The sequence below is a fragment of the Sceloporus occidentalis genome, unplaced genomic scaffold, assembly GCF_023333645.1.
Source record: "Sceloporus occidentalis isolate IW3139 unplaced genomic scaffold, rSceOcc1.0.p SCAF_55, whole genome shotgun sequence".
Classification (NCBI taxonomy): Eukaryota; Metazoa; Chordata; class Lepidosauria; order Squamata; family Phrynosomatidae; genus Sceloporus; species Sceloporus occidentalis.
Window position 1 is genome coordinate 3,812,388 of NW_028317035.1, and position 13,670 is coordinate 3,826,057.

General features: G+C 43.5%; 1 protein-coding gene across 1 annotated transcript in view; it reads left to right on the plus strand.

The window, feature by feature from the left end:
• LOC149287941 (interleukin-10-like) overlaps positions 1–13,389 on the plus strand; it is a 51,561-nt gene extending 38,172 nt beyond the window's left edge. The window contains exon 6 of the mRNA XM_089492290.1: positions 13,121–13,389. Coding sequence (XP_089348416.1) covers positions 13,121–13,389 — 269 coding nt within the window. The remainder of the gene's footprint in view (positions 1–13,120) is intronic.
• The last annotated feature ends 281 nt before the right edge of the window (positions 13,390–13,670 follow it).

Sequence of the window (13,670 nt, forward strand, 5' to 3'; positions counted from 1 at the left end):
TCAATCTGGCTAATGAAGAGCTAGACTATGAGCCAGAGGAAGTAGAGGAGATGAGTGGTCAAGAATCAGATTCCTCAGGGAGCAGTGTCCAAATGACTAGTGCACAATTTTCCCCTGAGCCTCCACCTTCTCCGCTACGATCATCACCACCACCACCAGCAGCAGCAGCAAAACCTAGCAAATCTAAAGCAATTAGCAGTCCCACTATGGCCAGTACTGTTACCACCAGTCCCACCACCACTAGTTCTGCCTCTGTTCATCCACCCCGAGCAGTAGGAGCAGCACCCAAGGCACACTCCAAGGCTATGCGCACCCCAATTTGGGAGCACTTTGAAAATGTTGAAGAAGGGCGCTATGGAAAGTGCAAACATTGTGGGAAGCTAATAAGCAGAGGGAAAGTGTCTGGCCATTTTACCAGTGCTAGCATGAAGCATCACCTCAGCACTCAACACAACGCTGTGCTATTGGGGAAAGATGCAGAAGTAAAACTTAGTGCAGGCAGCATAGCTGGTGGCCGTGGAAAAACCCCAACAGCTTCTTCTTCTGAGCCAATAGCAGCAACAGCAGCAGCAGCAGCAGCTAGTGCTGGCAGCCAGAGACCAAGGCAGGTTGGAGCACTGCATGTCCAGCCCACCCTGGAACAATTTGTGGCATTCCAATCCAAAAGGTCAACGCCCAAACAGCAGGCCAATAAAGTAACGCGACTGATTGGTCAGTTCATTGCTGTTGGAGGGGCATCCTTCACTATGATCGAAGGGGAGCCTTTCAAACAATTGATGGCGGCTGTGGCTCCACAATATACAGTTCCGTCACGTTCCACTTTCAGCAGGAACATTGTCCCCTCATTGTATTGGTCCTGTGTTGCAGCAGTGAAAGAGGAGCTTTCCAAGGCTGCTGGTCAGTCTGTTCATTTCACTACAGATTTGTGGAGTGCACCTAGCGGCCAGCATGCCTTTCTTTCTTTGACAGCACACTGGTGGCAGCCCGGTGTGTCTAAGGAAGCTGCTGCAGCAGGCTACCGATCTTTCCTTCTCCATGGTTTTGTTGACCCAAAATATTCTGCATGCAATGAGGAAAATGTTTAGCCTTTGGGTGGGGGCAGAGGCGGGCACCAATGTTGAAGTTGTTTTTGTGGTAACTGACGGAGGTGCCAATATGGTGAAAGCGCTGCGAGATGGTCATATTGTTGGTGTGCGCTGTGCAGCCCACATCATCCATCTTGTAGTGAAGGCAGCAATGTCAGAAGGAACTAATGTGGCAGCAGTAGTTCTGTCCCGCTGCAGAAAGATCGCTGGGCACTTTCACCATAGTGTTAAGGCTAGCCAACTTTTGAGGGAAGAGCAAGAGAGGTCAGGTCTTCCCGTACACTGCCTACGTCAGGATGTCAGTACACGGTGGAACTCCACGTTAGACATGCTGGAGAGGATTTTGGAGCAGCAGAGGGCAATCCATAATCTTGCCTCCGAGCACAATATTGGGACAGTGATCGCCCAGCTAGTGGCAGTCCTTAAACCATTCAGGGATGCCACAGAAAATTTAAGCTCAAACACTGCCAGTCTGGCCCAGGTAATCCCAGTGTTCTCCCATCTAGGCAGCAAGATGGATGTGTTCCTTGGAAACCGTGAGGCTGTTCAAGGTGGCACTCTACATCCTGACGTAGCAGCCATAGTCAGGAAGCTGAAGGATCTGCTAAAAGTACACCTTCGCAAACGAATGGAAGAGAGTCCCGAAATTATGCTAGCGTGCCTTTGCGATCCAAGAATTAAGGGAAAGCTAGCTTTGAAATTTAATGTTCTCAGTAGCTACCGGGAGCAATTGGTCAACAAGGTGTGTGACTGGCAGCGTAAAATGGGAATGCTGTCCGAGGAGGGAGAGGTGCAGGAGGAGGAATAGATGATGTGGTCTGCTACTCCTAGCAGCAGCATCAGCAGCAGTGCCACAAGCAGCACAACACAGCTGAGTGGAGCAGCTGCGTTTTGGGAAGAGGCACTTGGGAGTATAGTTGGACCATCTGACAGAGCTAGCAGCAGAAAGGAGAGTAGTGCTGCTGAAATGGTCAAACTTTACCTCTGTGAAGTTCCTTCTGCGCCTAATGTTGATCCTCTTAGCTACTGGGATGAAAAGAAGAGTGTGTGGCCTGCACTCTCATGGGTTGCGCAGCAGCTGCTATCATGTCCGCCAACCACTGTTCAAAGTGAGCACGTGTTTTCTATGACTTGAAACATACTGAGTCCACAGCGCTCACGCATGGCACCTCATCTGATGGAGCAGATTGCCTTTCTTAAATTCAATCTGCCCAAGTTGGGTTACCCAGCTCTTAGCTTGGAAAGTTAATTTTTTTTCTCTGTAATGTTTAAGGTAGTTTCTCCCCCTGGTTGCACGTGTTTGTGGTGTGGCAACGTCTGCTACCTCCGCCGGTGTAGCCAATTTACGCTAGGGCCTAGTGTCTGAGTTCTGGAAGTCCGCTCCCAAACGCCATGGACTGACAGACTTTCATGCTTTGCCCTGGGGTGAAACAGGTGAGCGGGTCGCCAATTGCCCACTCATTCGCCTTTTCCAATGGTGCTCCTGCTGCTGCTGCTGCTGGTGGTGGTGCCAGCGTCTCTTCTCTGCCAGTTCGCTTCTTGGCTAGTGTCATGCCTCAAATTTCCCTAATGGTAAGGGCAGTTTTTCCCCCCTGGTTGCACTTGCTGCGTTGTGGCAACGCCTGCTACCTCCGCCAATGTAGCCAGCTTACACTAGGGCCTTGTGTCTGAGCTATGGAAGTCTGCTGCCAAACGTCTAAGACTGACAGTGTTTGGGTGCTTTGCCCTGGGGTGAAACAGGTGAGTGGGTCGCCAATTGCCCACTCATTCGCCTTTCCCATTTTTCAATGCTGCTGCTGGTGGTGGTGGTTGTGGTGGTGGTGCCAGCATCTCTTCTGTGCCAGTTCGTTTCCTGGCTAGAGTCATGCCCAAAATGTCCCTAATGGTAAGGGCAGTTTCTCCCCCCTGGCTGCCTCTGTCTGCGGTGTAGCAACGCCTGCTACCTCCGCCGGAGTGGCCAGCTTACGCTAGGGCCTAGTGTCTGAGCTCTGGAAGTCTGCTGCCAAACGTCTAAGACTGACAGTGTTTGGATGCTTTGCTCTGGGGTGAAACAGGTGAGTGGGTCGCCAATTGCCCACTCATTCGCCTTTTCCATTTCCATTTCATTATTTTCCTTCTGATACACAACCAACCAACCAAACATAACACACACAATAACACAAATAACACAGTGACATAACACATAACACACAACACATATAACACACAGTGACAACACACATAACACACATAACACATACACGTACAATGCACAAATCACAAGGACCTTTCCTCTTGTTATTTGTCCTGGCCTTCACTTCTACACTCACTAGCATTAACGCTATAACTCACACTTCATACTATAACATTTTTCCATCCACATACCTGCCAACAGACCCAACTTTTTCAGGGACAGTCCTGCTTTTTTCCAGTCCTGTCCCATCTAATTTAGCTATCTAGGTATGCAAATACACGTTGGTAGTTACATATAACACACAGTGACAACACACATAACACACATAACACATACACGTACAATGCACAAATCACAAGGACCTTTCCTCTTGTTATTTGTCCTGGCCTTCACTTCTACACTCACTAGCATTAACGCTATAACTCACACTTCATACTATAACATTTTTCCATCCACATACCTGCCAACAGACCCAACTTTTTCAGGGACAGTCCTGCTTTTTTCCAGTCCTGTCCCATCTAATTTAGCTATCTAGGTATGCAAATACACGTTGGTAGTTATAGCTCGGTAGGTAGCACTAGTATAAACATTAAATAAATATAATAAAGTACTAAATAATAAATCTAACTTTAAAATACATTTAAATAAACCCCTATTTTTTTTTTTTTTAAAACCCATTAAAATTAAATTATTATTTAGACATAATACATCTTTAACCAAACCAGTGCACTGCTACTAATCTTAAACATAACCGTACATTAACCCTAAACTATTTTTTAGTTCTTGTCCAACATTTTTCCATCCGCATACCTGCCAACACACCCAAGATTTTGGTGGACAGTCCTGCTTTTTTCCAGTCCTGTCCAGTAAAAGTTGGGTTGTTGCAAAGTATGCCATTGTGAATAGGTAGCAAATGTTAGGCATGTATTACAAGTGGTCCAAAATCAATTTAAAAATGTAAAATAATCCCTATTCTTTTATTAAACATCTATGGATGTGTGATTGTGTATGATAAACGGAGGCCAAGTTCCTTGGAGCATTTGTCTCTAGGTCATTTTGTGTACAGTACACCTCAGTACGTGTGTGCAACTCTATTTGTCGTTTCGGCAGGGGGCTGGCCTGCCATCAACGAATGAAGTGCGTTCTGCAATTCACTCGTTGATGCCAGACCAGCCCCCTGCCGAAACGACCAATAGAGTTGCACACACGTTCCTTCACGGCAGCTGCTGCTGCTCCGATGTGTTGTTAACCCCGTATTAACCCCTGCTAGGCAACCGGGAAGGAAACGAAGATTAAACGAGCACGAAGAATGTCCGCGAATATTCAGGAACAGGAACGGGCGAACATTCGCGGAATACGAAGGTTTTTTTTCCCCCGAAGACGAGCACGAAGACGAACACGAAGAGCCCCCTGGTGCCCAAGTCTAATTCTAAGTAGTATTAATAGTAAAACTGTTGGGTGTCATTGTAAACAAAATCGCACAAAGAGACAAAGTATTAACAGTGATTTGCAGAAAGATAACAAAAATCTCAGCATTAACCAGAATTATAAAAGAAAAACAGCCCTTTTAGTAGACTTGTGATCACTGTTGCTTTATAAAGCATTGTCAATGTGGTGAACGGAAATTTTGTCACCGAAACTTGCCCAAGACTTACAGTTTAGTAGGTAAAGCCGCAAAGAGAGATGAACTGCAAATGCTACTGTGTTTTGGTTCATAATAACCATAAAATCAAAGATTAGTGAATTAGAGGTTTCCAGAGAAATGAAGAGTCAGATTGCAATATTTGTGTAATCTTTTAGAGAATGCATAGCTATTTCCCCTGAGGCCTTTACTCATAAATACGAAAGAACATCACTGCATTTCATCTTTAAATAAATAGGTTTCCATCCTGTGCAAATACGCTAAATCCTTGTGCTTTTTCATGCTATTCCACTTAGACAAAACATTAATTGCACCCTCTGGTGTGTTTCACAAATAAACCGTATAATATTTGTGGTTTTATTCCTTCCTCTGAATAATTTAATATCATAAAGTTTTAAAGAAACATTTTCAGTTTCCATGAGAGTTAAGTATTATAGGCAAAAAACGTAATTTTCCATTATTAAAGAATTCTTTCTGGGAAGCATTTGGGCATTAGGAGTTTCTAATGCTGAATTAAGATATTAAAGCGTTAAATTCAGCATAGTAGGTGGGACAGAACCTTTAAGCTCAGAGATATCCTAAAGCAGCATATTCATATTTCAAGGTATGAAATTATTTGAGGTATATGAGCATATCTGGATGTTTTCCTGGTTTGTCTGGAAGGTTCCAGATATCAAAGCAGATTACTGGGACACTGGGGCAGCATGTAATCTATGCCCACTCCTCACCCATTTCTACCATATTGGTAACTATGTAAAATTAGCATATGGTTATCTATAATTGCCCACGCAGGATATGCACCTGCAGATACATATACAAAGTATATTCAGCTACCTCTGTAAATTAGAAACAACTCACACACATAGACTAATGTTTTTTGGGTGATTATTGGACTAAAATGGAACCATGAATAATCTCCAAAATTTGAATTTTCACACTTCAACAGCTTTTTTGGTTTACGAAACTTACCTTCTAATCAAGTTCATCTCACTAAACCGGTAATGTAATCACTGAAATGCTTCTCAGAAATACAGCAGAGGTATTTATATTTTGGAACTTGGAACACACGCCTAAACCCACATTTACACAATCAAGGTCCAATAGCACATTATGGACACTTGTACTTTTTTGCTAAATGTGAACTTTAGCAGAACTTTACCATGTAGACCAGGAAGGAGACATATGTAATGAGAGGAATGCCAGAAATAAAGGCCATGATTTAAAGAGACCCCTGGAGACGTATAGGCAGAAGGGGTTACATGACCCAGCCATGCACTCAGGAAGGAACTGGGGGAGGATTTGGGGTCAAACATCGGTCAGCGACTCAGTATCACCTGGGTGGGATTTATTTTGGAGGGAAAATATACTGTATAAATTTATGTGAAAATAACCATATTTATTATTTCAAACTGATATACAGAGGAGAGAAGATTCCCGCCCTCCCTCTCCGAGTCTAGGAGTTCGGCGGAGGGATGCTGCATTGGATTGCGTTGGGATCTGGCGGAGTGATCCAGAGGTTTTTAGACCTTGATCTAGTTTGTGGTACGGGCATACATTCATGTTGTGTTAGATGTTAGATGTTAGAGTGATGCCCATACAGGTTTTCTACATTCAAGGTGTTTATTGCCCCGACCCATCGTGTCCTGAGTTTTACAACGACCGGTGGTATCTGGCGGGGCTGGTGTCGTCAATAGGACCATTAAGTTATGGTCGTTCGGTTTTAAATTCAGAATTTTAAGACGTGTACATTTCTTTAATACTGTTAAATTTGGAGTAATAAACAATGTCGCGGCATTTAGTAAATAAATGCCGTGGCCAATTCTAAATCCAATGTGCCTCCGTGTCATTTATTTGGTGTTCGAACAGTTTATACACAGTGCCGTAATGATAATGTGTAGTGCATGGGTCAAGTGAATGACTGAAACAAGGAGACATTATTTGAGAAAACTGTACTTGTACATACAAGATTGTTCAATTGGTTCATTTTTGCCTTCACTTTTTATCTGTATCTGTTTATATTGACAACAGACAGGTTTAAGCAAAGAATTTTATAGCTATACACCATTACTATTTTAATAGCAGTACTTCAGAGGAGAGCTGGCAAGTTTCTCTGTGTCAGCAGTCTGTTGAGAGGGCGGCAGCCTGCGTGTGCTGATGTGTGTGTGGTATGTACACTGTGAGACTGAAAAAGCCACCATGGTCTACATATGATTCATGCAGTGGTTATTAGTGCAACCCTAATCTGAGACTGGTTAGAAACTCTCAGGATAGAGCTAAAGGACACTTATGTGGAGTTTGGGGCATAAATATGAGCGATTCTTCAGTTGCATTGGATGTCAGTTCTTTTCAAGGTTTATGTAGTGTGTGAGAATTTAATATATTATTAAATCGGGAGCATTATAGACTTCTTTCCTAAATGGCCTGTACACAAAGGAAATTCCGAGAACCTTGATACAACAAGATCTAACCAAAGTACCCCTTATATGCATATAACAACATTAATAAGATCCTCTGTGCTACAACAGGACAGACCTTTATCAAGTTTACAGCTTAGTGGACTAATCAGAACAGAGTTAATCATGATATTTGTCTTTCGTCTGCTTCCAGTAACACTAGTATCTCCCGAGACTTCTCAGTACTACACGTTTCACCATATCAAGACACCTTTATCAGGTGTAGTTGATCTCTCCTTCCTCTCCCTCCTCTTCCTGCTTTTTAAGTATTGTGTGTTAACCCTTAACTATTTGGAAAAGTTAAGGATGATTGTACATAATTAAAATATTTTTATAAACTACTCTTAATACATACAGAGTAGTACATATTCAGTTGAATAATTACCTTTTTATGACAATTCTTTAGATCACCCTTAAGAAAGCCATTGAGTCGAAACGTTGGGGGATCTCCATGGTGTAGCTCTCCTGTCACTGGATACCTTTATTCATTTTGTATACCGTTTTTGCTTGATTATAAGACAAGGTTCACTGGAAGGTCATGTGATGCCGGCGCTCCGTCATAGAAGCCCAGGCGGAAGTACTGGCCACCAGCAGCAGAGGTCTGCATTGCATAGACCTCCACCGGCTGCCCCACTCCCGCGACCCGGAGGATTCCAGTCTTGACGCGGAGAAGCGTGCTTTACTCGGCAATCTGTGGGTCAAGCCTGGAGAGTTCCCAGGTATGGATATGCACGTTGAAATAAAGTAAATGACACAAAACTTTACTGTTCCTCTCACTGATTTCTGGGCCTAAAAAGTTTTGTCCTCTGAAGTAACTACAAATTTAGGATTCTGGATAAGTAAAAATTAAATAGTTCTATTTCTAGGGATGCACCGAAATAAAAATTCTGGACCGAAACAGAAAATTCAGGATTCAGTTAGCCGAAACCAAAAATGACCCTCTCATATTTAAAAACTCACACTTGTTGTATACACAAATTGTATAAAACATTCAACAACAATATATATATATATATATGATTAACAGCAATCTCAGGCATACCCAGATTCCAGCATGTACTGGTTGCCTAGGCATGATAGGAGTGTGATTGCTGTTAACATCATATATAAATTGATATTGTCATTGTATTTTTTGTCCAATTTTGGTGTGTCACTTTTAATAAAAGTATGGTTAATACACTATATATATAATATATATATATAATTAACAGCACTCACACTGTTACACCTACCTGTCCGGCCGGGGTTCCACGGCGTTCCTCGCGCACGTATAGAGCAGGCACGCCTCCCGGTCACTGACAGCTCTGTTCGGGCTGCCGCAGCATATCAGCGGCGATCGGAGAGACGATCCGCCGCTACACGCTCGCGGCACCCGACCAGTACCTCTTCTGCCTGTGTGGCGCTGCCGCGTCGCTCGCGGCGGCAACACAGGCAGAGAGGACCTCGTAGTTTACCGCCGCGGGCATGCCGCTGCATGTCCACGGAGGTTGTTTTACCTCCCCTGCCTGTGTGGCTCTTCCGCGTCTTTCACGGAGGTAACACAGGCAGGAAGTTATGTTTGTTGTTGCCATCGCGACGACGCTATGGCGCCGGTCGCGATGACGTCATCTTACCTGCTCTCCCGCCATTGGCTCTATTTAAACCTTCCTGGTTCCTTGTTTCCTTGCCCGTTCAACGAGTCCATGTTAATGTTCTCTGGGTGCTCTTGTGTATTGATTGATCTCCACGTGTACCAGACCTCGGCTTTGTTATTTGACCTTGATCCTGTGCTGCCCGTCCCGACCTCGGCTTTTTTATTTGACCTTGATCCTGTGCTGCCTGCCCCGACCCCGGCTATTGTATTGACCACGCTCCTGTGCTGCCGGTCTCGATCCCGGCTTGTCTATCGGATATTCTCGCCTATTCTGCATCGTGGGTCCATCACCTGTGGTGCCTGATCCGGCGTAACACACACTCCTATCATACCCAGGTTCCAGCATGTACTGGCTGACTTGGCGTGAGGAGTGTGATTTGCAACACACACTCATTCATATACTCATTCATTCAGATTATTTCACTCAATCACGCATACTCATTTATACACCCTCCCCCACCCCCTTACCTGCACTGCAGCTCTCTTGGTGCCGCTTGCAGACTTCAGCAGGGGTAGCTTCTCTCCTCTGAGTTTGCATTCTGTGCGAGCTACTTATCTTGTACCGCACAGAGGAATCAGGAATGGAGCAGAGTCATGTGATGTCCACTCTTGAAATGTACATAACTATTTATGTCTACGCCTTTGAAGTATATTCTTGTATATATATTCATATCTGCAATATAGTATTTCCAGATCTAAAAAAGAAATATTTTCTTTATCCACTAGTGAGATGTATACCAAAAATATTATTCCATTATATTAGAAAGTCATTCAGACTTTCCTCTGTCCCATCACATATAATCTTACCTGGAAACTCTCCGGGTGAAGCACTGCTTCTCCGGTTCTCTGGGTCAACACCCGAATCCTCTGGGTCGCGGAAGTGGGGTTTTGACACTCCCTGGGCCCTGCCCATTTTCCCTTTACACGAGGGTGTTTCCCGTGATGTCAGTGGAAACGCTCACTGACGTTGGCTAGACTGTCCACCAATGTCAAGGGACCGCCACCGTCAGTGGACAGTCCTGGTCGCGTCCCAGAAGGGAAGGCTCCGAGTAGTCAGAGCTCAGAAGTTCCCAGGTATGCATATAATGAATATTATATGCATACCTGGGAACTTCTGAGCTCTGACTAATTCTGGTGAATTTGATAAAGGAGGTTTCCATTTAACATCTTTGTGGGAATTTTAAGCGGGGCAGTATGCATTATATAGAACAGACATGGTAGAGTAATAACTTGCAGCGCCAAGATTCTTCCAGTTCAAATCCAGTCCAGTTCAGAATTTTTTCTATATTTCAATTCACTAGTTTGGACTATTTTGTGTATGTCCATTACATGAAATCCAAATAAAAAACAATTTTAAGTACAAAAATGCAGAAAGGAGTGAATACTTTTGCAAGGCACTGGATATTTATGATGAGCATAACTATGGGAGAAACCCGGTGTCTTCCACATGGTATGTATATATATATATATATATATATATATATATATATTTTAACATATATATGTTTAACAAATTTTAACATGTGTTTATACGAGACAGTGATAAGAAAGAAGCTGCTACTTGATAGCAAGTCTGGAGTTAGCCAGAAAATGTGAGAGTGCCTCAGCTGTGATTTTGATAAAGGTTTTGTAGTCAGATGAAACCAAGATAGAGGTTTTGGGCCAAAATCCAAAGCACTATTTGTGGAGGAAAGCTAATACTACTCAAATTCCTCAAAATGCATTGTCCGTAGAGTGAATTGTCCTGGTGGCAGCATCATGCTTTGGCAATGCAATTAATGAGTGGCATAAAATTAATCGAGATCCTTTATCAATATTAGAATTATAGAATTATAACATTGGAATTGCCTTTCACAAGTTATAATCAAACTAAAGAACTTGAGAACATATAAGAGTGGGTTGTAATGATGCCGACTGTGTGCATAGCTGATACATAGTTCTGCAATATAAAGGAAAGGTCAGAGTCCTGGACTTACCTCTTTACATCTTGTAGTTTGTATCCTATTTTCCAAACAGAGACAAAGTTTAGCAAGGTCATGTGATGCATTACATGCATTGCATACTTTTTTTTTCTCTTTTCTCTCTTTTCTCTCTCATCTGTATAAGCCAGACCGGGAAACCAAAAAATGCTAGGTTATTAAGTTATGTAAAACCATATTAAAACTTTAATAGAATATAAAATAAGAGAGAGCAATACAGCCCCCAGAGATGCTAAACCCAGAAGATGGCCCATATATTTATATACCTGAGGAAGGCCATACAGCCCGTATGTTAACTACTACTGTGTTTTGTATAATGTGTCATAAACTCCATGATTTTTATATATTTCATGATGGTAAAACATCTAACAAGGATGCAGGGTACAAGTGCTTCTATTTTCCAGATACAGTAACTTTAGTAACTCAAAATATGTACTCCAGTAATCCGTGAAATATATGTAGAAAGTCGTCTGGAACATTCCTAAAAGAGTTATTTTTAAGTCCTGAAGAAGTGGAATTTAAAAAACGTGTTATACCAAGGTAAAAACACCTCCAGAGCGTGGCTTGCTTTGGGAAACTATCAGATCAGAGACAAAGATAATATGCATCCTCAATTTCTCCAACAGATCTGTGATACATTAGGGAGAATATTGTGGAGTCTTTCTGGGGATACCACCTAAATAAAACTTCTATGAAATTTTCAACATTAGTAGAACACCCTTTGGCCAATTGCCTCACACATAAATCCATTCTCAGATGGAACATGTCTAGTAAAGTGGTAATTTTAAGGCAAGACAGGAGGCTTCCTATTTTGCATAACTTCCTTTACTCTCACAGTAGCAGCAAAGAAAGAGTTAACATCATAAGTGGAACAACCAATAGAAAAACTTTACATAAGAGGTATATAAACCCCTAAGCCATCGTCCTCTTCCTCTTTCTTTGCTGCTCACCGTAGCTGCAGGTCAGTCCTCTTCCTTTTGTCGGAATTACTTCTATTTGCAAATTAGTATATATATATTATTCATTTATAATTGATTTATTATCAATTTATCTTTCATTTATTTGGTATTTTTTTGCTGTATTGTGGTACCTAGTGTGATTTTGTCCGGTCCCACGGACTTTTATTCTGGTCTGGGGAGATATTTTCTTCCCCTTCTCCGGGACTCCCCGGTTCCCGGGCCTCCCCGCTTTCTTCCCCGGTGTTCCCCCCCCCACCCTCCCTTTTATTCCCTCGTTTCCTCTGCCGGTTTATTTCTTTCGGTGTTCCTACGTTTCTCCTCTCTATCTCCGTATTTCTTACCTTTCTCGGTTCCCTGCTTTCTCCGTTCTCTCCTCTGCCTGGTTTCTCTTCAGGTCCGCTCGCGTTTCGCGGGCTTTTCAGCCTTTCAGTGCGGTTTCGCCGCCATTTTGGTTGGGCGGTGAAGTCTCGCGTTGCGAGATTTCAGCCGCCATCTTGCTTCTCCCTCTACCTCGCGTACGGCGGCCATGTTGCTGCTCCCATAGAGCTCCTGCGCTGGCGGACGTTTTTTCTGTATTGCGGCCAGGTCTGTCATCTCTCTAGTGAGTTCCGGTCGCCAGTTTCTACCCGTTTGTCGATATTATAGTGTGGTTTGCTCACCACTTCAGGTGAGCTACTTTATTTTCCGATTTCCCAGGTTTTTTATTTCCTTTCAGGTGCATTTATCGGATTAACTCTATTCTTGAGTGTCCTTATTGCTGTTGAGAGATTTTATATCGGCTATAAATCCCAGGATGAGCCCCTGTGGATGATCTATCATATATATGAATATTAGAGTGCCTTTTTTGCTTCCTTTTACCTGCCCTTACACTGCCCTCTCTTTTTCTCTACAGACAAAATGTCTCAGGAAAACATACCATCCCAAGATGCATTTATGGCCTGGTTGGAATCTAAATTCTCTACTTCGGTAGAGTCATTCTTTTCAAAAATGTCCGCAAATCTATCTAACCAAGGGCAACCTCCTGTCCCGACCGGCCCTACTAATGCCCCTTCAGACTCTGGATTCTAATATATTGGAAGGGGAGGCTTCCGGATCTAAACGCCCCTGGAAGGGCAGCAGTGTATCTGTGGGCAAGGGCAAGGCACCCGCTAAATGCCCTAAGACCTCTGGCACTCCTAATGATCCACTATCCATAGTGGACGAATGGCGGGTAGACTCTTCCATTGGGTCTGATGTATCAGTTAATCTGGCCTCGTCCAGAGATATTGACTCCGGGTTCGTCCGTGAGTATTTGGCTGATGAGCCCCACCTTGCCGATCCCCCTCAATCGCATTCAGCGTCCACGTCCACCGACCTCCCGGTCCTTGACCCTACTGGGTCTTCTATGTTTGATCCCACTACCATGCGCCACCCTAGGGCCACCGAATGGGCTCCCCCTGAGCATATCGCTCTATACCTCCTGTGATCCTGCACCCACACAGGGTACCAAACAGCACGGTCCTCTAGGGTATTAACGCCACATCTCAGTTAGGTAATCACCCACGATTTATTTGTAGTCCACGTATGAAGATATTTACAGGATTACATAGAACACAAATTCGCTACAAACCAAAGCCTAGCTCGTCTGAGCGCTTACTAACATATAACTCCCTCACTACTAAGGGTCTAAACTAAAACAAAACATAATCCCACCAACCTCTTTGATGGTCTCTTTTGTGCATAGCAAGCTCTGCTGCTTCCAAACAA